Source organism: Phaethon aethereus (genome assembly GCF_964289735.1).
Source record: "Phaethon aethereus genome assembly, chromosome: 6".
Lineage (NCBI taxonomy): Eukaryota > Metazoa > Chordata > Aves > Phaethontiformes > Phaethontidae > Phaethon > Phaethon aethereus.
The window spans coordinates 35,094,702-35,118,919 of NC_138580.1; the positions used below are offsets into that span (position 1 = coordinate 35,094,702).

Consider the following 24,218-nt stretch of genomic DNA (forward strand, 5'->3'; position numbering starts at 1 on the left):
ATTTTTGAAGGCTCCAAAACCATCTGTTGACTTCTTGCAGTTATTGATGAGCTCACAGGATCTCATTCTGATACCTCTACCTGCAGTAGTGCATACACTACTCACTTTGGAGGTACTCATGAAGCAAGATACTATGCAGTCTAAATATTGACAAGATAGAGGTCATCACAGACCATAGTGAAGGCACAGTATCTTCAGCTCACTTTAGGCAAATAACAAACAAGCATGTCCCTTGGCATCTGCAGGAAGCCATACTCAGATGGAAAACACTTGAGACTCATTCAGAAAAGATAGCAGTGACATAGACAAAGAAACAAGCAGAAATATAATTGCCCCCCTCATTAGAAGCATTTGTCTAACACAATTCAAGAATAGCTTATACATTCACTGTTATTTAGAGGGAAGGAAATTGGATGCAATTCTGGATACATCCATTTTTACTGTAACAACATGTTTTCCTACTAAGCAGGAGATACGGCTATTATGCAGCTCTCTACAAAATACTGCAAAACCAGAAATAGCCGTAGCAGCAAAAACAGATGATCAGTTAGCCATTTTACCCAATTTGGGAAAAAAAGCACAAGTTATTTATTATAAGCAGTATTTTCTTTTTTCAGAAACTATCCTTGAGTGATATGCCAACTTTTTTTTAACACCTTATAAAAATAAAATGTTAGAAATAGTTAACAGTAATTAGGGACCCTGTAGTAATTTACATGAGAAAAACACCTAGCATGGCCATCAACATCTTCCATTTTCACCTTCCTGACAATATTTTGTAATGAGCATTAAATGATCCAGTCTAGCAGTGAAACTGAAATCCAACATCTTGGACTTCAGTAGCAAAAGAAGTTAACAGTTTTTTCCCCAAGACACACTCAGGAGCACAAATATGCCTTACTGTTTCACTAGGGCCTCAAAAATCTTTGTGGAAACTGTTTTTTGACCATTTTTATTTGAGACTAAAAATATATATGTATAAACACTATTAATATCCTTCTATTCCCCAAACCACAACCGCCTAAAATGCGCATTTGCAGTGGAACAACTTTCCTTGCATCTTATTTTACATCCAATTCTTTGTAAGACAAAGAAAGAGGACTTACCAGTTTAATATCAATATTTGTGGCACTGGCATCCAAGGAGTTTTCTATCAGCTCCTTCACCACACTCACAACTGATGTAATGACCTGAGAACTTGAAAGGAGACGAATAGTTTCTGCCGTCAGCTGTTTCATAGTGGAATTAAGAGTCAGAGAAGCTGCACAGAAAGATAACAGGAAAAGAATGTAAAAGGCACATTACACATACATATTGCTAAGTAATTGTTTTACAGCAACTTTTAAATGTAGGCGAGACATAACATTATGGCTACTAAAGAGTATAATTTTCAAGATAGAGCAAGACTGAATTACAACCTGGCCTTTCTGATCAGACTGCATGCCCTCAGGCAGAGCACTTTATTTCTGTGTCTCTGTATCTTCCACTTGAAAATGGAGATGCCTCATATTACAATAAGCAAATGGAGAATTTTTTTTAATCACTGAAAACACTTACAAAGGGTTATAAAATCCCTACTGCATTACAGAGACACTCTACCATGAAGAGATTGTAAGTGGATCTGCGAGTTTTTGTATGCATTGCTGTTTAAGTACCCAAGCTCCAGGAAAAATCTTTGCTGGCCCTTGTAACATGACACAAAGAACTCAACCACATTTTTTCATGCATATAAGAATGGGACGGGGAGGAAAAAGACCATTGCTAGACAGCTCTGCACCTCAAGAAGGGTTCAGACTTCGTTTGCTCTCTGTCCTACAAGGAACTTTTCTTCTATTACACAGCATCACTCTTTACTGGGTTACATTACGTAACGCTATTTACATTGAAAGGCAAAACAATCCCAGCAGTCCTGGCTTCCCTATCGGTTCAGTCCAAGCTATCTGCTGGAGAACCCAGACCATCCCAAGGGTATGAGCACGTGTGGAGGAATGGAGCAAACCCAGATTTCCTCCTGACACAGTCAGGACACAGCAAGAGACTGCAAACAACACCCCAGAGCACCACTGTCCTGCAGGGTATACACAGCTGATATAACAATTACAGGACACTTCTCTGCCTTGGGATCTTTCTAAAGACTGCCACTCTTTAAATGTAAAATACAAAGCAAAAACATGGTTACTTGGGGGGGGAAAAAAAAGATGCAGTGTTTTGAAGAGGAAGCAGCGTTAAAACTTTTTAAGAACAGCTACAAAGGGGTTTTCTCTTTATACTTATTATTTACCTCCCAAAGGGAGTTTGCCTTTCAGATGTGGCAAAAATATCTGACGAATCAGTTTTCCACCAAACAAACTGGAAAAGGAACATGGGAAGATGTACGTTGTTGAAGACAGACCAGTATTAATCATGTACACAGATTCAGGAAGGCAGGCTTCCTCATGCATCCACGTGCTATAACAGGACTCCCGTGTCAAGTGCTTCGTGATTTACTAATGATAAGTGCCAGATCGGAGCTAGATATCTTTACCACAAAACACTGACTGAGACAAGGGAGAGCCTTAAAACACAAACGTTGCAGATCCCAAAGACAAATTTTCTATGAGGTGTGACTGACGCAGGTGTTTTGGGAGAGGAGCCAGCTCCCTGGGCCCAAAATACCGCGCGGATGGCTGCCGGCCGCTCGCCGTATGGCCGAAGGAGGACTCGCGCGGTCATACAGCCATGCTGGCCACGTCTCACAGCACCTGCTGGGAGGGAGCAATGGCCAGTACTTGCTTCCCATGGAAATGTGTCCAGCCCCTGATTACTTTTAGCTGAAAGATACACATTTCCGCTCAAGCCACACTACTACTATAATTCTTTGCTGACTTGACATACCATATGCCCTGCTCAGTGGGCAGGTGCAGTATTTTCTGTGTTTGAGCACCATCATCCCACGTAGCCCTTCTACCCCTCTAAAGGAAGTCGGACACCGCAGCACCGGGGGCTCACTCAACAGCTGTAACACCACACGCCACCTGGTAGACTGCGAATAACACCTCCTTCAACTTCATAGCTGCAGCCCCACAGATTTCTGCAGCAGCACCCAAACCCCACTCCAGCAGCCATCTTCCTGAGGAGCCCACCAGAACACGTACTCAAGTAATTCTGCAGTTTATGAGGAAGAAAAAGGAGGAAAGCCGCCGATAAAACCTGCGGACCGTCACTCTAGAGTTCACCTAAAACCACACGAACATCCCCAGTTGCCGGATCTGCTTTTCCTTAAGCACGGGGGACCGCGCCGAGGCGAGGCCGGGGCAGCGTCGCCGCGCCGCTAGGCGAGCTGAGCGGCGCTGGGGCGAGCAGAGGCGAACCGAGGGCAGCCGCTGCCGTGACGGACGCTGCTCCCGCCCAGGCCAGAAGGCCTTGCTCCCCAGCAGGACCCGGCCCCGCTTCGGGGGACGCCAGGCCCAGGCCACGGCGCAGGCTCAGGCCCGTCCCGCGCCGCCCCGAGTGGCAGCGGTTCCCGCCGCGGTGCCGCCCGCTGCCCGGGGGAAGCAGCGTCCCCGCCGCGGCCGAGGCCTCGGGGGAGGCGGCGGCGTTGTTTCCCGCGGCGGGCAGGCAGCTGCCCCGCGCCGCCCCTCTCCCCTCCGCCCTTCCCGGGCGCCCGCCTCGCACAGGGCCCCAGGGCTGCGCTACCTGCGCCTCCGCGGCGTCCCCGCTGCCGCTACCTCTCCCGTGGGCGGTGTGGGCGGCCCGGCCCGGCCCCGCCCCTCGCCGGCGGCCCTACCCACGGGGCAGCCGGCGGGCTCTACCTGCGGCCGGCGGCCCAGCGCTCTGCTGCTGCGCCTCGTCCTCCTCCTCGGCGGTCGCGGCTACAGCGCAGCCGGTGGCACTTGGGCCGGCGGGTCTCCGGAAAGGTGGGGCCGCGCTCGGTAGGCGGAGGGCGGGAGCAGGGGCCGGGGTATTCGGCGGCTGCCGCCAGGCCCGACCCTGAGGCGAGTGGTGGGGCCTGGCGGGCCGGGGTCTGCCGGGGAGCCCGCACGGTGCGTGGCTGGGAAGGGAGGTGGCGCTTTGGGGAGGCCCTGGCTCCTGCGCCGGGCCTGCGGGCAGAGCGTGCCGCTGCCTTCGTGCGGCTGGGCTCCCGGCGCCGAGGGGGCACGGCGCGGGGGCAGAGAGAACCGAGGGCAGGTGCTCCTCTGGTCAGACACGAAACGCGAGGGAAGAACGGGCGGCGGTGGTAGATGGTGCCAAGATGTACGTCTGGGTACGCGCTCACGGGCGGTGCTGCGTCCCGGGGAGGGAGGAACGGTCTACCTTCACCCAGCTCGGGCAGCGTGCGCCCAGCCCCAGCGTCTTGAGACGCTTCGCAGCAAATATTAAAACCGGCATTGCCCGGCTTCAGTTTCAGGTTTATCGCATCTGTTTTTATTCTACATCCTACCGTTCATATTGCAAAGCACTTGGGTATTACAGTGCTCTTACAGCCCTGGGCAGGTATAAGAAGCCAGCTTCCTACCGAAAGCAAGCTGTTTTTGCTGTCTGAACAGTGCTTTTGTAGACTCTTAGAAGGAAGTTAAAAAGTCTCCATCCCAGTGCCATAAATGATATAAACAGTCTCACAGATCACGCGAGTATGAAGTATGCAATGATTTTTTTATCATTACAAATTTTAGTACAACAGGATGAGAGTGTCACCTCCAGTAAATTCTGCCAATCTCCCAAAGAAATCAGCATTATGAAACTGTCCTGTGTATCTCTTCATACGTCTGTCACTTAGAAAACTTCTGAGGCCGTTGGCTAATTTCAGCCAGATCTGAAAGATGCAAATGTCTGTCTGAAAACTAACAGATGGGGAGAGGAGGAGAATCTGAAATCTGCACTCTGCTGCAGGAAAAGCAGGCATAAATTAGTCCTTGTTTGTTCTTTCTAGCAGTAGGTGGCTGGGCCACCTATACATAGACTTATAATAGATACACCTATGTATATTTATAATTTATACACCTATGTATTCCGGATGTATGCAGAGTTCTCCGCTAGCTGTTGCATGAACAGGAGGAAAATCACCTGATATGGGAAGTGAGAAAGAACTGCGAATATTGTCATGGATGGAAAAAAGAATTTAGAGGACAAAAGTTACAAAGCTTGCTTTCTTACAGGTTTGCAACTTCAGCTTTTAGCAGCAACAGCATACCATTTTTTTTTTAAATGTTCCTTCTGTAGCAGGCTTGTGGGTTTTTTTGATTTGGGCTTTTTTTTTTTTTTTTAAACAAACAGTTCCCAACAGCCCCTTTGTACTGACTTCTCTATAAACTATACTTTGAAGATCTTGAGGTACATCTTGGCTTATGTACTGTGTTCCTTCCAGACCTGCTTATTTAAAACAGCCTTTTCCCAAATTTGAAAATTGCGTATGTTAAGTACTTCTCTATAACAGTCATCTCAGTCTTCAAACAGATTTGTTTTATAGGGTAAAAATGAACGTAGGAGTTGCCCACAGCGAGGTAAATCCAAACACGCGGGTGATGAACAGTCGTGGAATGTGGCTGACATACGCGCTCGGAGTTGGCATGCTGCATATTGTCTTGCTCAGCATTCCTTTCTTTAGTGTCCCTGTTGCCTGGACTTTAACAAATGTGATTCACAACCTGGTAAGTTCACTCTCTTGTAACAAAATTCAAAAAGTTGTTCATACATATCTGTTTTTAGTAGCAGGAAAGTCAAAAATAGCCAGGCTGTATGCATAATGAAATCCAGCTAGCCAAAACACCACCTCTATTTGGCTTATCCACTATGAAATGAGTTGGCTGGTTTTGGGAGGAGTGATACATGATCACTTTGGGTTTAAGCACAAAAGATGTGAAATATTTCTTGCATAGTTTATGTATTCTTTTAAAAGGTATTTAATTAAGGTAGAATCTTGCAAACACAAAATCATCATGCCAACCGACTTTTACAGTGGTTTGTATATTATTAGAGAGCTGTGCTGAATCCAGAAAATAGATTACATTTTTAATTCTTGGATATTATCTACTAATGTTTCTACATAAATCTGTTAGTATCCCAGAATGTTTAATTTCAGCACTTTATCTGTTTCCTTGGACAGAAACATTTGTGTTCTTCATGTGTTCTTGTGTTCTTCTTGTGTTGATTTCTGGTCAGGCTAGGTACATTTTAGCTCAGAATGACTTCAGCATACAACTTTGTCACTATACGTGACATAAGAAAAATCTTACTTAAAAGCTGTGGGAAAAACTGGACTACCTTGACCCAAGCCCTGAAACCATTTGTTATTCAGTGGGTTCTGATCTGCATGATGACTTTTGTATGCAAAAGGATTTGGAAGACGAAGACCTTAAGAATCTTTCTGCCTCCTCTCCCCAGGATGGTATAATTTTCTTGTAATCATTTAAAGTAATGCAAGTATGTATATTGGTCCTGCCAAGCTTAGACAAAAGAGAGCCATAATCCAACAATTTACGTCGTACTTGAGGTTTGCTAACTCAGCTTTCTAAGATTAACAGCAAAAAAGTTGTGAGAAAAAGATAGCTTCTTCCTTATTTAGGAAAATGATAGTTCACTTTGAAGACTGTGGTGGGATTATACCCTCTTGAATCCTGTAAAAAAAAAAAAAATTGAGTTTTTTATTTTTGTAGATAGGTTTAAAACTAATAGTGGGATTGTAAGCATCATTAGAGCATTTTGTACATTATCTATCTTTGACACCATCAGACATGCCTGACTTCAGAAGATGTTGGCAGAGACAAGTATTACTAAATATTTCCTGAATGCCTTACCAAATTCATTGCAAGTAGCTATAATGACAACAGGGATGAGAATATGCACTGGCAAGTAGTTTTCTAGTGGAACACTAGAAGATGAGTATAAACTGCACTTTTGGATATTTCAGCATTTAAGTGGCACTTTTTCAGAAACAAATCCTTGAATCATTTGATGAACAAAAAAATCTTGGATTTCCACTAATGGAAAACTCTTAGCTGACCTTGAAAGCATTTTTGGTGGTCCTTCCTGCAAGTACCAGTGCAAAGTAAAATGTGTAGTATCCAAGCATTTGGATCTGTCCTAAAGTGCCTTTTTGGTTAACTTATTAAAACTGATACGCTGCAAACATCATGAATCGAAGAATTTAATTAAGCAAATTAATTTTCTTAGGTTAATAGGCCTCTGGTCAGGGGGCCTTTCCAAAAAAAGAAGTGGAAGAAGATGTGAAGTGACTCGCTCAAGTTTCACCTCCTTTTATAAGAAGTCAGAAGAAATGTGACTTTTCTGTATAAAGCTTTCTGTAACGATTTCTGTATGGGTATAAGAAAGAACCTGAGAGAAAGAAAAGGAAGTCTCTGATATTTTCTGATAGAGACTATTGCTTGGAATTGGGCGTGCTCTCTCTGATAGAAAACAAATGTTTGTTAAAACTGGCAGAGAGCAGACTCCCCTATCTGAAATCAGTGGACCCAAATGGATCTTTCGGAACAGACCAGACATGGCATGCTCCCATCAAACAGAAACAGTCATAAAGAAAGTCCGGTGTGGTTAAGGAGAAGCAGCAAAGAGATGGACAGGTGGTGTTCAACAGGTTGCTGGTAGTTGGCTTCTAAGTATTTGAAGCTGGTGAGGGGCTGAGAAAGCTTTCAAAAGTTCTTGGATATTGCCGGTATTCGTAGATAGCATTTTTGCTTTGTGCGCACTCTACCTCATAACTCAGTTAACACTGTGTTAGGAAAGTGGTAATATAAATCGGCAGCCCGAAACTTATTACAGTGTTAAACTTGTTAGAATTCTGTTGATTTCGTGCAATTTTTGCCACCTAATGCAGAAGGCAAGGCAGTGGATCAGATGTCACATAGCTTTAATTCCGACTGTGCTACTGACTGCACAAACAGGTAAGTCACTTCTTGTCTCTGCCTTCCTCTTCAATTATTTGTAATTTCAGGCTAGCAGCTCTTCTGGGTGGGAATTCATTTTCTCTCTCTTTTTTTACAATGCATTGAACAATGTAGCAATTGCAAAAAAATACAGCTAAAAGTGCCACTGTATTCACTTTTTATTTTCCCCAGGGAATGTATGTGTTTTTGCATGCAGTAAAGGGAACTCCTTTTGAAACACCTGATCAGGGGAAAGCTAGGCTACTAACACACTGGGAACAACTGGATTACGGAGTACAATTTACATCTTCAAGAAAATTCTTCACAATCTCTCCTATAATTCTGTGAGTTCAAAACTGTATTGTGGATTAACTGAATCATAAACCCATAATTTCAAAAGCTGGAACAAAATGATTTGCAATTTATATTCTAAAAGTGTTTTCTCTCTTTTTGCTTGCTTGTTTTTGCATCACAGAGGTAGGGAGTACGTATTTCCAGGCCATATAATCAAAAATCTTTCTTCCTGCAGCTGCTGACACTCCAGCTCACATACTGAAGTTGAAGTTTGTCAACAGTTATTAATGGGGCAGGTTTTAAAGGTTAGAAAATGTTGTAAGGAAAACTTACTGTTAACTCTTGAAGTTCTTCAAGAGATTTTAAGTCATAAATATCAAAAGTCTAAGCTAATTGCCTTTAGCACATGACAGCATTTATTAACCGTATTGCAACTTGTGAGTTACGAGGAGCGCAGCAGTCCTCACTAAATGGGGTCTGGGATTTGGCATGTCGCTTTTGCTTTGTACAGATTTTCTTCTGTTTACACTAGTTATGTAAATAGATTAGAAATCCTACACCGCCTGTCTCTGTTGACAAAAGTTTGGTTGTGTAACTAAAGGAAATCGGATACGTATTTAATATCCAAACTCTAAATTAAAGTCTTTCTGTTTTTCCCTGAAGGAAGTTGTCCACTTGCATGGCAGGGTGTTGGGGGAAGGGAAGATCCTGCATCGTGTTTAGAAAGTTGGTTCACAAAGGATAGAAACTGAAAAAATACATATAACTCCTAAAAAAAAAAAACCAAAAAAACCCACCTTTTTCTTTGAAGATTGGGGGGATTCCCCCTTTCCAGTAGGAATTTTGTATTGATAACACTTGTGTATGGTTCTCTTCATGCACTAATCATGTGTAAGTAGCTGCATAAAATCTCTGTTTTGCTGGGAAAAAAACCCCAAAACCCAACAATCTGATAGCCTCATTTCTATGACTAGTTTTTGCAACGAACTAGATGAAATTATTGCCTCAAAGCATAAAGAAGTTGGTAGTGAATAGGATTTTCTGAGGCACATTTCCTTATTCTTGCAGTTGAACAGGTTGTGGACTGGATAAAAAGAAAAATGTGCTGGAAACATCTGCTGGATGGGAAACATTTTAAAATCACGCCAATCACAGATGTGCTCAGCATAAATGATTTTTGCACTGAAAAATGTCAAATGCTTTGTCACTGAGCTTGTTAGGGTAGCAGAACTGCGAGTACTTTGGTAACAGATCTTACACTTTGTAAGACCTGTATCGTAAATCAAGCTTGTAGCTGCCGAACTCAGAGGCTCCCAAGTTGAAGGGCGGGGAGAAGTGCTGGAGGAAACTACTAGCTGAGAGTTGCTTTTTAGCACCTTGAGAAGTACGGGAAGAAGAGACTTAGTCCATGATTTTTCTGCAGATATTCTAGAACCTCAGGTGAGATATTTAATACAAGAATAGATCAGTTGTTAACCAGTGAGATATTACTGATTACTAAAGCACTTTCTTCAGCTATGCTTTGTTTATTTTTTTAGACAAGGATGTCATCAGCTAAGCTTGCTCCCTTTTCTCCCATAGGTACTTCCTGGCGAGTTTCTACACAAAGTATGACCCAACACACTTTATCCTCAACACAACCTCGCTCCTGACCGTGCTTATCCCCAAGCTGCCACAGTTGCATGGCGTTCGAATCTTTGGCATCAATAAATATTAAGCAGAAGGTTTGACACCGATGGCCCCTGATGTGGCTCTTGCTGCTCCCCAGGTGAAGGAAACGAGTAGTCTGCTGTACCGTGTATCTAATCGTATTCAATAAGAGATGCTTTTACACCTGAGATACAATTCCTACTTCCTGCAGCACTGTCTGGGATGAAAGTTGAGTTTATAAGAAGATGCCTTCAAATACTTAAATGTGAATCGGAAACCTCTAGAAGAAAGATTTCCATGAAGAACTGGGCAGGCCCAGCTCTAAAGTGTAATCCCCACTACGGCTATATGTATGCCTGGCTGATGCAAGTGACTTGTAAAGGAGGTGTGAGTAACAGCTGAAATGGAGAATAGTGTTTCACAAATACCCAGTCAACCATAATGCAAATGGTAACTGTATATTTATAAATCCAGGATCCTGGATGCCAAGGACTGGTGAGGCAGCATTCGTAGATTGAGTGAAAGTAGCTAGTTTCTGCTGTATGGGTTGTAGGTGTTTGTGCTTGTTATTGCATTGTAAAAGTTTGTCTCACAGTAAATACTGTGACAGCTAGCATAAACTGATGGTATTATTCATGCCATATTTGTTCTTCTGATTTTTTTTGTCACAAAGACCGAAGAAAGTCCTTAACTGTCAGCTCAGGGGATTTTTACATCAACTTGATAGCTCAGTGTATGTACGCTTTTACAAGTTGCCACTGTTGTGTTTATTTCATTTTGCTTACCAGGAGACCGACTTTTCTGTGTGTAAATGGGACATCCTGAAAAATTTGGTTTTCTTTCAAGGAGCAGATTTTTGACTATTTTCTTTGATACTTGACTGATGGATTATTTTTCAGTAGTTGAGAGGCCGGTAATGGAGCGGGAGAGCATTGCTGCTGTTGTAGGAGAAGCAGCTCCATTATGGAGCAGCAATGTCAGAACACACAGGAGAGACTCTGTGCAGGTTAGAACAGAGGCCAAGCTAGAAGTAGGTGAATAGGCAAATCACATGGACTATTCTTTTGCAGAAAAAGGTGTAGATAATTTGCATGTCTCAGAAGTGTGGAGGAATGCTGTGGTTTAGGGGTACCGTGTAGTACGGAGTAATTCTGTATACATCAACTCTGGAACTAGAGTGAAGAGGGTACATCTAGAGCTCTGAGGACTTATTTCTCTGTCTTGGAAAAACAATTAATTGTGAAGTCTACCCTATGTCCGCCAGCCAAAACCGTCTCAGATTTAACAGAAGACACCATTTAAGGCTCGATTTACATTTTGGTTGCAGCGACAGCCAGTGAGCTGGAAAAACAAATAAAAAAAAAAAACAAAGCCCCCAGTGGCATACTTCTTTTCTTGTGAAGAGCATTTTCTGGCTATTTACTTTCTTGATAAAGATGCAGTTAAAAAAAAAAAAAAAGTAATGAGTTATTGATTTTTTTGTAATTCTATGTGGTGTTTGTCCGGAAAGGGGTAGCTGGCTAAGTTTTAAATAATGGCGCTCACAAGGCTACGCTGGCCCCTTGACCACCGCCGCCGGGCCTACAACTGACGGCCCGCGCTTACCGACCCGGGGCGGCGGGTCCTGGGTAGTGGCGGGACGCCAGGCTGCGGCGCGGGGGTGCCTTGGGCGGGCGCGCAACGCGCGTGGCTTGCGGAACTGAAACCGCTTGGCCTTGGAGGGAGGCGGGAGCGCGGCGCCGGCTGCCGCGGGGGCGCCTCGCCCCGCTCCGCGCCTGCGCCGGCCGCGGGGGCGGTGCCGGCGGGAGCCACGCCCCGTGCCCCGCGGTGGGCGGTGCCTGCTGCCGGCGCGGGGGGGCGGTGGCGTCCCCTGGCGGGGCGGCAGCGTGCCGCCGGAAGAGGCGGGCGCGGGAGGCGGCGATAAATCGCGATACGAGGGTGCACTGCCAAAACGCGGCGATAAAAGTGGCCGCGCTGGCGCAGCGTAGCGGCGATCCTTCCGCCTTCACCTGCTGGCCGGGCCGCCGGCGGCGAGCGGCAGCTCCGCGGCCCCGCCGCCCCGCCTTGGGCGGTGAAACTGCGACGGGACGAGGCCCGTAACGGGCTGCCCGCCGGGGCCGCGGAGGGCTGAGCCGCGAGTCGCGGCTACGCTCACTGTGGTTTGCGTCCCTCCCTTAGGATCGCAGGAAGCGCCGTACGCCGCCAGCGTGGGTGAAGAACTCTCGTCAAGGACGATTAAGGTAAAACCAGAGCTCCCCACAAAAATTAGGTGGTGTGGTTTGGTTTTTTTTTTTTCTTCCCCTTAGGGTCTTAAAAATCCCGCGTGGTCATTCGTAACTTTAAAAGTAATACCACCTCCTCAGAAAAACCAGAGAGAGCACGTGCTTGGCCACCCTCCAGGAATAATAAACTGTACCGGTCTTTCTTAGACATCGCTAGCAGGCGGGTCGGTGGCAATGAGCAGCGCTGCCAGGAGCCTGTGGACATCGGTTAAAGGCGGCCGAGCGGCGTGGCTGAGGAGCAGCTCTGCTCGCGCTGGAGAACCGCATCTTCGGAAAGTCGTTCTGGGAATAGAGACGAGCTGCGATGACACCGGCGCTGCCGTGGTGGACGATGCCGGCCGCGTCCTGGGAGAAGCGCTGCGCTGTCAGAAGGAAGTCCACTTGCAGTAAGAACATACTTCTCTCGGGGCTTTTGCCTTAATAATAATTTTATTGTTGTTTATTACGTGTAATATCATCCATATAAAAGTCTTCTCCAGAAAACTAAGAAGTGGGTGGGTGTAAGGGCCTATCCCTTGGGCCACAACGCATCCTGCTTGAGCGGTTACGGAGGGTGAGGGAAGAAATGCTGTGCATTTAACGAGTTTCCTCCACTTTTTTCTTCCAAGCAGAGACAAGAGTACTTACCTAGCTTGAATTAAAGGTGAAATCAGTATTACTGTTAAAACCACCAAATGTCTCAATCTTTATTAAGGGAAAATTAATCAAATATAGGCATTGGTGGCTAAGTACCTGAACTGACAAGTGAGGGCTTGTGAATACTGAGTTACAGACATACTTTTGGAACAGTGTTGAGATACATTTAAGAGGTATGTGTACCAAAAAAGGGCAAGCGACATCCTTTTCCGACCTCCCAGTGATCATTACGCCCTCTTCAGTGCATAGATGCCCTTTACGCTAAACAAGATATTTGGGAAGGTGCTGAGGAAACGGGCAGGGTGTGGCAAGGTTAAGGGCTGTTTCAAATCTGGTTTTATGCCATTCTATCTGTTACAAAATACAAATATATAGTCATTCTATTTTTATTAGAGCAGGTGGAATAATTCCAGTGGTGGCACAGCAACTTCACAGAGAAAACATCGAGCAAGTAGTAAAAGAAGCGCTTGGTGTCAGTGGAGTTTCTGTACATGAACTTGCAGCTGTTGCAACTACAGTGAAACCAGGACTTGCACTAAGCCTTGAAGTGGGGCTGCAGTACAGCTTGAATTTGGTGAGCAAGTACCAGAAGCCGTTCATACCCATTCATCACATGGAGGCTCACGCACTGACCATCAGGCTGACACATGACGTGGATTTTCCTTTCTTGGTTCTTTTACTCTCTGGAGGCCACTGTATCTTGGCAGTAGCACAAGGAGTTTCAGATTTCCTTCTGCTTGGACAGACCATAGATATAGCACCAGGTGACATGCTGGATAAGGTAATATTTCTTTACGTAAGTCAATCTACGTGTTTTTTTCTTTTTATTGCATTTATACTACATAGTGATAGTAGTATCATCAGCCTGAGGACAGTAATACAGTACAGTATGAGCTTTGCTTGACATTTTCTTTTGTGTTTTTGAAATACTATACATTCAAGACACAAGAGGCTGTTAAAAATCTATGCATAGCATCAGTTGTAACATATGTAAATTAATTATATTTTTAGCAAATAGATAAAAAACCTGGTGTTGCAAGTTTCAACTTGTTGGTGCCCAACAAGTTGTATGAATTTGAGAAGATTAATAGTGGTATTTTAAAAGATGGTGTCAGGTTTAAAACAATGCATATTAAAACATTTCTTGCCATTTTTTTGTACAGTTTGAAAAGCCTGGTTTGGCTTTCAGAATCTACATTTTCTGTGTCACTGAGTACAGTCTGTAAAATTGGTCATTTAACAGTTTTGTTCTCGAGCACAAGCAGAGTTTTTAAATAGTATTTGTGTGTATTCATTAAAAAAGTGAGGGAGTGAGTGGAGTCAGAAAAGGGATTGTTGAAAGTTGAAACGAGTTTTGTTCATGTTTATCTGCTGATATGGTGTGGCAGTCTGTGTGTGTTTCCTATAGCACAAAAATTGGGTAATTAATGTTTCCTGCAAAATTTGTTCATCATCATGTTTGCCCAGCCTTTTCTAGAATTGCATTTCTAATTACTCCAGGAAAAAAAAAATCCAGCTGGCTTAAGTCTTGTCCTTATTGTTCCCTGTTCATAACTTGACGTTGGATTGGATTTTGTGGTGCCTAATTTTACTCCACAGACTACAATACAGTGATGCAGTTACAGGAGGAATTAGTTTAGCACTCTATTCAGAGTCTGTTGTTTATTATCTCCTTAGGTAGCAAGAAGACTCTCTTTAAGAAAGCACCCAGAGTGCCAAAGCATGGCCGGGGGGAAGGCGATAGAGCACTTGGCTCAAACTGGAAACCGGCAGCTGCACACATTCAGGCTTCCCATGCAACAATATCGAAACTGTGACTTTTCCTTTTCTGGACTTCAGAACCTTGTCAATAAAGCCATTATACAAAAAGAAAAAGAAGAAGGTATTTTTAAACGAAGTCAGATATAAACCATGCTTTTGATGACCTATGCTCAGGAAAACATATTTGATCATACATTTTTATAGGTATTCAAGAAGGTGAGATCCTATCCTGTGTTAAGGATATTGCTGCTGCTGTACAGCATGCAGTGGCCATTCATATTATCCAGCGGACATATAGAGCCATGCTGTTCTGCATAAAAAATAGCATATTATCATCAAAAAATGCAACTTTGGTGGGTATACTTTTTTCCCTTTTTATATTTGACTGTATAACATCATTTGAAGATGCAGATGCCTTGTTATACTTTCTCCCTTGACAGGTGAGGAAGATCTCAGTATGTATTACTTTGTTAAAATACCAGGATTAAAGTAATAGTCATATAAATATTTACAATAAATATTGTTTTAAGCTAGAAAGCGATTTTCTTACCATCTAATCTGACCTTCCATAATGATTTAGGCCATGTAATTTGACCTAGTGTTCCCCAATACTTGACAGCTGTTCTAGCTATAACATGCTTTCATTCAGGAATCTCTGTTAGCATAGTAAGCTCACATTGTACTCTTTTCTGAAGATAGGTTTTTGTCTTCAAAGATATGATTTAATCTTTAAGTGCGTTATTTATTGCTGTCTTCAGAACTTAATCTGACCTTTTTTAAAATAGGACGTTAGTTGAATGTGACCCATCAGTACTTCTAAGTTAATGCCTTTTTAATTTTTCAAACTGCTGTCAGGTTGTATCAGGAGGAGTTGCAAGTAATCAGTATATCCGAAAAGGTCTACAGACATTGGCAGATGCAAATGATTTTGCTTTTCTGTGTCCTCCTCCAAGACTGTGCACTGATAATGGTGTTATGATTGCATGGTAAGAGTTGTTTCTCTGTGTATTAGTTTCTGTAACATTCTTTAAAAGTTGACATCAGAGACAAGAACTTCAATTTATGGTAACTGAACCACATACACTTATGCAGAGAGTTATGTAATTGCTTTTTTTTTAATTGCATTTTTACATAATTACTTTCTTGCTTAGGAATGGCATTGAAAGGTTACGTGCAGGACTCGGTGTTTTACATAGTACTGACGGCATCCGCTATGAACCAAAGTAAGTGACTTCACAGTCTATTTCTTCGCTTACTGTGGTCAATGAAAGTGGAGGGAGGTGTAGCCTAAAAAGAGTAGCAGAAGCTGATGGGGAGTGTCTTTGATGCATATAAGCTTTGAAAGTTACCAGCACTTCCTTTTCAATGTAGTTGTGAAATACAAATGATTGTGTCTAACACGTTTGTTTTGGCTCAGAAACTTATATTACCATACATGCTAACAGTTCTAGGTATTTTCCTGTTACCACTGTGGTATGGGAGAACTGGAGCAAGTTAGGCTGTAATACACTCCCCCTAGCTTCTCAGCCACTGTAGACATAGAGAATTTTGATTTAAGTCAGCCTGTGCATTCATGATGAGCAATCAATTTTAAAAAAGAATTTGACATGTAACATCAGATAATACCGTGGGGTTTTTCTACTGATAATACTGATTTGATTTTTTTTTTTTTTTTTGTAGTGACTTGTTAGGTAAGTCTCGTTCTGTGGATATAAGTAGATCCTAGGCTTAAAGCCAAACAAAATTCTAGTATTTCAAAAGTACCAGCTGGTCTTAAACTTGAATTTTTTTTTTCAGGTTTTCCCCTTTACACTGCCAGGAAAACAGACTTGGAAGGTCTCAGGACAAAAAAAATGGTTTTATAATTTTCACATGAAAAATGACAAAATACTCCTCTTCAAAAATAACTTGCTTTATATATCTCAGCGAATAAAATACTAAGTTTTTCTAGCTGTAGACTACATATTCTTTCAGATGCTTACAGGAGATACCCGTGAATTTCTGATGTCTTGCACTCATCAGTGAGGGGTAACATGAATTAGCAACTAAAATCAGAATCTAAATAGAACAACGTCCCCAAAAGATGTCTTTGAAATCACAACTCGGTTTCCTGAGTTTGGAACAGTTACAAATGCAAACATTTCCTCAATGTAAAGATGTTTCTAGATAGGGCTTCGGGTGGACCATTTTACTGGTCACACAGTTGTACAGTGCAGGGAATCTGCAAAGTACTGTGACTTCCATGCTCATTGTGTAAAAAAAAAAAAAAAAGTGCATCTGCACATCTGTGTGATACAGCAATAGTGTTACTTATTTTTAACAAATACATAATTTTATTATTTTCTAGAGCTCCCCTTGGAATTGATATTTCAAAAAGAGTTGAAGAAGATTCCATCAAGGTGCCAAAACTAAAAAAGAAGATACAATGGTTGGCATCTTAAAGTAACATGGTAAAGTAACTGCAACTATGAATTGTTCAATAAGAACTGTTTCAGTGCTGTTGTAAACCAAGTACTGTCAGTAAATATAAGTATTGAAAATCACCTGTCAGAGAAATAAATGCTGTGTGGTATCATCACCAAAATGATTCCAGTGACTGTTCCACAAATGTCTAGAGTTCTAGGTATTAAAACAGCAAGAAAAAAATTAAAAGTGCACTTGCTAATAAATACAAGCTTACACAAATGAAAATCTCTCCATTGTTTATACTTTATAACTTATCATATGGTGTATATATTATAAATTTATAAAACTTGTAATTTAATGTAATACATAATTCATATAAGGTTTATAATCTATACTACGTTAAAAAACTGGAGCAAGTTATTTTACGTTAAAAAAAAAAATCCATACCTTCCATGACTGAAAAGTTACAGAAAGTAAACTTGAGAGAGCACAAATTTGCAAGAAGATGTCAACGTGTTAGCTGTGCCAGTACAACTGAATTTCAACAGTACTTCATTTTCTGCCGCTGGTGTGCAAAACATATTCTTACCTGTACAAAATGGAAATTTTGGGGTATAGGGCTATTGCCTTTTAATTTTCTCCTTTTCTAATGAACAGCTCAGTAGAGCTAATCGCAGTGTAAGAAAGTGAGCTGTTAAGATGCAAATTCTGAGTTTGGATGTGAATAATGGGTTATTTGACCTTGCCTTTTGATAATCTGCTTTTACATTATTATTCATGCAATGGTATTTAGTGGAATAAATACTTCAAGTATTAAGCAATTCCAATTCATACTGCATATGTTTAAAATTGCCTTCATTTACATAAAAACAAGTAGTTGTGATTTGTGGGACAGTTATAAACATGCAAACAAGTTGCCTGTGTTTTTAATTTTTTTTCATTGACTTAAAAAAAGATGTAACAAATTAACAAGGTACATGCATTATATTTTCTCCAATACTTAATTTTTGGAAGAAGGTTAAGAGCCCTCATTGAACAGAAAGTAGCGGAAGAGTACACAGTATTTACATTTTGTTACGTGGCATTTCTGGAGTCCCATTTTCATGGGATTTCAACTACAAGTAATTTATCTGTACCATTAAAGTAATTTATCTTCTTGGTAAGGTAATATATCATTTAATAAACCTAACTATCACATTTAAGAGGCCTTATCCAGCAGTATGTTTATACATCTGGCTTACTGATTTCAACACCGATGAAAGACTGGAATTTGTGAAACTAACAGTAAGCAAAACCTTTTTTTCCTCTGTATGACACCTAATCTCTCAAGTCTCCCAGTTTTTAGTGCTGGTTGTACCTTCCTTGGGATCAATAAGCCACTCACTCTTGCTGCTCAGAAAGGCTCTCCCTGCTTCCAACTTTCTGAAGATTGAGGAGGAAGAAATCCCTAAATAGCTGTTAAATGATACAGTAAATGCTGATAAAATCCAACAGAGATTTCACATGGGGGACACAGCCTTATGAACTGGAGGCAGAGTGGTTCCAGTATGTCCCAAGCCTTCCAAAACTACTGTTGTTTGGACCAGAGAGCTTGGTTCTACCACAGCAGAAGCTTTCTTATGTGATACTATAAATACAGTTAAGATCACTATTACGTTTATCTCCTCTCAATTAAGTGTTTGAGACTTTACACAGCAAAAATGGTTATTTTTTTAACATTTAAAAAAAAAACACTTAAAGCTTTTCCAAAACAAGTATATGGGAACAATGCCTCAAGTAATCATATTCTAACCTTTTGAAATATTTAAGTGGAGAGCTCTTTTAGCAAGGAATTAGAAAGGCTGTTATGATAATTTCCTGGCCTATCACAGTATATTAAAAAAAAAAAATTACACATTTGAAAATCAGTGCTCAATGAATAGTTATTGATGGTCTTTCAATGAACTGTGATTATAGAGCACACAAGGTCTTGAAAGGTTTGCTTCAATGTCTCATTCTGTACATTTTATTTATTTGCAGCTGAAAATTGAAAGCACAAAAGACTGGAGAAAGTGCAGCTCACACTGTGTTGAAAGCAGCTGCTAACACTTAGGAAACCTACTTACAAGTAGGATGACATTTGTTTTTTGGAGAAAAAAAAAAAACAAAATAAAATTCAGTAGGCTAGTATACTAGAGACAAGCAAATACAAAATACCCACTAGGAGTAATGAGGTACACTTGTAGGACTAATAGAATAAAATCTAATATGAATCAACAGTATAGTGCTGAGATGCATATATTTGGTCTTTACTAGAGTAATAACATGTAAGAGACAAGAAATACAGGGTTGTTTTTTTTTTTTGCAGTAAGAGGCTGTAACAATGAAGGTGATAACACTGAAAAACTCTCAGTCTATTAAATGTGTTGTTATAAAACCAGTGTTCCGTTCTTTGAAGGAAGGATTAAAGTATTTAGCTTAATTTGCAGAAAAGGCTTAAAAAGCTGTTAGGAGAAGCTTTCTATTTTCAGTAAGTAATGGAGCATGTTACCCATTGAAAACAGATTGCTCAATCATTGCATGTTATGTATTAAAATAACTTACAATGTTCTGCAAATACTTCATTCTTCACTCAGAACAAGGCTGTAGATGACCTCTGGAGATCCCTTGCAGCCCTACACTGCTATAATGTATGCAATATATAAGCATTGTCCTCACTGCTTATTAACCTTCTGGATATTATTAAAACCCATAGAATGTCATAATTTTATATCACTTCAAGAGTCATTTTGTTGTTAAAGTATATTCAGTAACTGTCAAACAACTGGTAAGATGTTAAACCAAAAAATAATTTAATCTTGAAAGTCTAGCTTCATGGAATATGTTTGAATAAGTTTTAGAGTAGTTAGTACAACTGAAAACATTTACTTGGAATTCAGTATCTATAACAACATGAGCAGTTTTCTTACATAAATTAATAGAACAACTGCCTCCTACAGGACATTTTAAAGTTTTGCAGTGCTCAAATAAGGGAAGAAGAAAAACTTCCAACCATAGTCTCTGCTTGTCTACAGTTTAAACCTTGGTTTTACAGTGCCTTTGTAAGGATATTTTCCTATGCTGGAATTTAAAGCATCAAAAAACCTAAGTTCTTATTTTGATGAACAATGATGTTTTTCATTTGTTTCTACAGAACTTTCATTTCATTACTTACAGAAAAAGTAACTGCATTACTTTTATAAACAAATGGTTGCACAATATTTGCCAGCAACTGTACTATATGTACAGAATTTTAACTAGTATTTGATAATGAGTGTCATCTGCTAAAAAAAAAAATCAAACTGGAATCAAAATACATTTTATTAAGCTACAAAAATCTTTATTCCTCTCAAACCTTCATGGTATACTCGGCAATTTCAGTTCAGTAAATGCCAACCTGAAATCAGAAAGGGCTTGTATTATTTTAAAGACTATACTGCAGTGTCTATATTACTGTGCACAGTCCTTACCTCTTACCATCAAACTCCATCACTGGAATGGGCCTTAAAGCCTGATGCATGACAGGCAGCCCATGAGAAAACAGTTACTACATCAGCTGTAAGGATTGTTTACATCAATACCTAACTGCTTACATCAATAAAATGATCAACAGAATTGCAGCTTCACAAACCTTACCAACAATCAGCAAACATGGAAGCTGAAGTACAATTGTGATTTCATTTTGTGTTTAAAAGCACTCTGCCTCTTTATACAGATCACATCACGGCAAATTAAACCCGTATCTCATGAGATGCATCCTTCGGGGAGTAGTTTCTACCTTCTGAGGTGAATCCCTTTTGATCACTCTTCAGACTACAATTGTGCCACCCAGAAATGCCACCTCCAGGCTATGCTGCTTTCAGGGGAGTGCTGTCCTCATGATTAAGGTATCTTGTGCCAGCTTGTACAGTTCAGTATAGCAGCAAATACTCTTAGAGCATCCTCATTTGAGGAGTACTGAACACTGTATCAGTCTGGGCTACAAGAACTACTCAGATAACCAAGCAACACCACAGGCTAGACAAACCTATTAATTCCTGGAGCAAGGATGTTTTCTCTGTATCTCTGATGCTAATTTTAACCAGGAACAATGATCTCTCATAGTTTATTAGCTGTAAAGACATACACATGCATACATTAGAAGACAGACAACAAACTACAATCATCATCTCTAAGGAAATACCTTCTACTGACAGAGTACCAGCATCAAACTCAGCTCCCTCTTGGACATAAAAACACTCATTCTGTGCATACTGAAAATGCTTGCATTTGAAATTGTGTCCCAAAAAAACCCCAAACAGTGGCAGTTCTCTTTCAGTTTTAACTCCACAAAACATAAAAAAAAGTGGGTTTTTTTTCTTTTTTTAGAAGTAGCAATACGACAATAGCTTAAAACACTGAAGTTATTTTAGTATTTAATATATAAAAGATATAAATATATTATCATTTAAACACAAGAAAATTACAAGATATGATACCTAGATGTAAAAATATCAATGTCAACTTTGAATTTAAAAAATCAGTAAATTTACAGTTTTCTTACTAGAATATGGCTGAAGATGTTTACTTAAATTTGGGATTTCCATCTTCTTTTTAAACCCCAGTAGAAATGGAATCAAGAGTTCACTAACTCACCGTACTCTATATTCCTGCAAATAGCTATGATTTTTTCCAGTTGTTTCTTCAGAAGCTTTTGCTGAAGAGCTAACCTCTGCTGCAGTCTGGTATGTTATTGTATCTTAATAGGCCTCTGTTGATCTTACCACATTGGTGAACCTATTCATCGCAAACCTAAATATATATTCATGTAGCTCAACTTGTGTAGTACCAAGTGTTAATTTAAATACCATATTATCAGCATATTGCATAAAGACCTCCCCCCGTCACCTCCATACTTTTTGGGTTGTAAGCTGGATCTTCATTCATATTTTCACCATAGGTTCCCTAAAAATTAATTAGACCTGCAAAACAGGAGTGAGTACAAAAAACTGCAAGGTCAGATGAAACAATTTAGAACACTGTTGTTGTCTGCCATAAAAATGTGTTTGTACTACCTAAATATAAACATTGTTCATTTTAAAAAATGTATGTCAGATGCACTTTGCTGTTGCATCTATAACCTGACAGTGTTTTTATTAATACACTGGGAATTATTACTTCTGTGTAAATTAGAAACCTTATTTATTATATAGCAAGGCAACTTGCTATTAATTTTAAATCTTAATTATACAGATATAGCAAATAATATAAATAAAACTATGTAAAACATTAGGAAAAAAATACGCACATGTCTTTAGAGATGTATTTTGAAGAATTCTTAAGCCTGGAACGCTTGTTATTCTTAGAGACATCTTCAAAGTACTGAGGACTTTTGAAAATCTGACCACTCAAATATCACACTGGAAGCTGAAATCTTTTGGAAATATGTAAATTTACAGTATTTCATACCAGCTTATAATTTACAGTATTTCATACCAGCGTATAATTTTGCATGAGAGCTGATGAGCTATATTTCTTCAAGTAATGATCCTACCTTTTAGGCATGCCACGTATAAACCACATGCAATATTGGGTGTTGGTTGTTTTTGTTTGTTTGTTTTAATAGGAATGTTTTTGTACTCGCCTCCTGAACAAAATTCAAAAAAATATTTCCATCTGTTTGGGTTTTCCCATCTGTATCAATGTTCATTTCAAAGCATGGAAACTCCAAGATCCAGACACATTTCTCTGTGAATATGTATGCTCCAAACTTCTACCATGTAGTCAACACTGATCAAAATTTGTCCAATTTTTATATCAAGCTGGAGGAAGCTGACAGGAAGCGCTGTGATGGTAACTTGCATCTGAACCGAAAGAAAGTTTAAATAGCAAATTCCATAAGCCAAATCTGATGGACTACTTAATAATACAAGAGCATATCTGAATCTATTAGTGCTAGCAAAGTTGCTGTCTGGCTACATACATTTCTTAGCTGGTCAGCAGTCTCTGGCAATCTCTACCGAGTACTGGATGTCATCTTTTTGAAGCTAGCCAACTAGAGGGACACAGTAGTAATTAATTCTTGCTACTCACTTTTGTCAGACTTTGCAAACAAGGCACTAGCATTTGTCTGTGCTACTAAGTTTGACAAGTAGGTTGCCTCATCAGATTGTTCAACTCTAGGGATCACTTTTGTCAGGCCTGAGAATTCTTCAAGAGTTTTCACCAGTTTCTAGAATACAATACTTAGAGAGGCTAACGAAAAAACAGAGAGAATATTATTTAATCAAGAGCTGTACTAGTATTTGCAAGAAAACAATACATTTCTTAAGGACAAGATTAAAAGACAGTAACATTCCTGTAGGTTGCTCTGTGTTTCTTTTCCCCCCTCTGGAACCAAACATTTGGTCAAGAAACTCTACAAATAATAGCAAGTGAACTATTAATAATGATAAATTAATTTCTTACGATACCTGGATAAATAGACAACTTTGCCAACACCAAATTATATGGTTTCTTTTTAAAACGACTACCTAAAGCTATTTAGAAGCCTTCCAAAATGATTTTTCACATTTCTCTAAATATCAGAGGACTCTTAGTTTGGAAAAGAAACTATATGCCTGGGTACAGAGCATTTTTTTTTCTTAAGAGTCCTAGGTGACACTAGCTTCTAGGTACACTCCAGCACTACTACAGAGATAATAAATAATGAACTGCAGTCACATTTCATCAGCCTAATGCTCCTCTTGGTCCAATCTCTACCTGCTTTAGAGCATGATGCAAGAACTCTTGCAAACATCCCAGGGTAAGGTACTAGGGAGTCAGTTTTCCTCAGATCACCACTAAGAAATCTGCCAGTGCTTTGAAGCAGTCTGAAACTTAAGCTTTTAAAATAAGTATTTCTTTACAGAGTTGACAAATTATTTTGAAAATCTACTTCAAGATACTTTGTAGGAATTGATATACTATGCTGTGTATGAAAACATTTTTTTTTTCTGGTATGATTTTCCCTTTCTCTACTTAATTGGACAAACATAGAACCCAGAACTGTAAGGTAGTGTACTAAGTACTAAGCTCCAACCTTACCAAAACCACTGGAAAGCATCTATCCAGTTTTTCTTACATTAACTTTGCAATCCTTCTGTTTCTAAAGTAATGAAAGGGCAAGCATGATGCTTGGAGGGCAGATCTCCAAGAGCCGACAGGGCCTGAGACCCTCAGCTCGTTTTGGCTCTGGCAAACCAGGCCAGCTCCTGACCGTGCTCTCCCTTCTAAAACCATAACCTGAACCCTCTCCTCAAGCACAGGTGCAAGACCAGCCCTACTCTACAAC

The 24,218-nt window shown here is 40.6% G+C and overlaps 3 protein-coding genes across 3 annotated transcripts in view; 2 read left to right on the top strand and 1 right to left on the bottom strand.

Moving 5' to 3' along the window:
* The window catches only part of PMS1 (PMS1 homolog 1, mismatch repair system component), a gene marked incomplete at both ends in the record, with an annotated part of 46,243 nt that extends 45,005 nt beyond the window's left edge, over window positions 1–1,238 (bottom strand). Inside the window, one exon of the mRNA XM_082001649.1 lies at window positions 1,107–1,238. Coding sequence (XP_081857775.1) covers window positions 1,107–1,238 — 132 coding nt within the window. The remainder of the gene's footprint in view (window positions 1–1,106) is intronic.
* A 3,758-nt stretch (window positions 1,239–4,996) lies between these two features.
* ORMDL1 (ORMDL sphingolipid biosynthesis regulator 1) lies at window positions 4,997–9,870 on the top strand (the record flags this gene model as incomplete). The annotated part of the gene is made up of 3 exons (XM_082001470.1): window positions 4,997–5,627; window positions 8,052–8,203; window positions 9,735–9,870. The coding sequence occupies exons 1-3, from the start codon at window positions 5,454–5,456 to the stop codon at window positions 9,868–9,870; spliced, it is 462 nt and encodes a 153-aa protein (XP_081857596.1). The 5' UTR covers window positions 4,997–5,453.
* Window positions 9,871–12,205: 2,335 nt separating this feature from the next.
* Window positions 12,206–17,364, top strand: OSGEPL1 (O-sialoglycoprotein endopeptidase like 1). Its single transcript, XM_082001490.1, has 7 exons — window positions 12,206–12,471; window positions 13,115–13,502; window positions 14,399–14,603; window positions 14,687–14,835; window positions 15,338–15,468; window positions 15,634–15,705; window positions 16,830–17,364. Exons 1-7 carry the CDS (start codon window positions 12,260–12,262, stop codon window positions 16,921–16,923), a joined length of 1,251 nt encoding a protein of 416 aa, XP_081857616.1. The 5' UTR covers window positions 12,206–12,259; the 3' UTR covers window positions 16,924–17,364.
* Window positions 17,365–24,218: the final 6,854 nt, after the last annotated feature.

Bases quoted from the DNA above. Each gene is read 5' to 3' on its own strand.
- OSGEPL1 (XM_082001490.1), top strand. From the start codon at position 12,260: ATGAGCAGCGCTGCCAGGAGCCTGTGGACATCGGTTAAAGGCGGCCGA. The intron at 12,472-13,114 runs GTAAGAACATAC...TATTTTTATTAG, and splicing joins CAGAAGGAAGTCCACTTGCA to AGCAGGTGGAATAATTCCAG. The intron at 13,503-14,398 runs GTAATATTTCTT...TTATCTCCTTAG, and splicing joins CAGGTGACATGCTGGATAAG to GTAGCAAGAAGACTCTCTTT.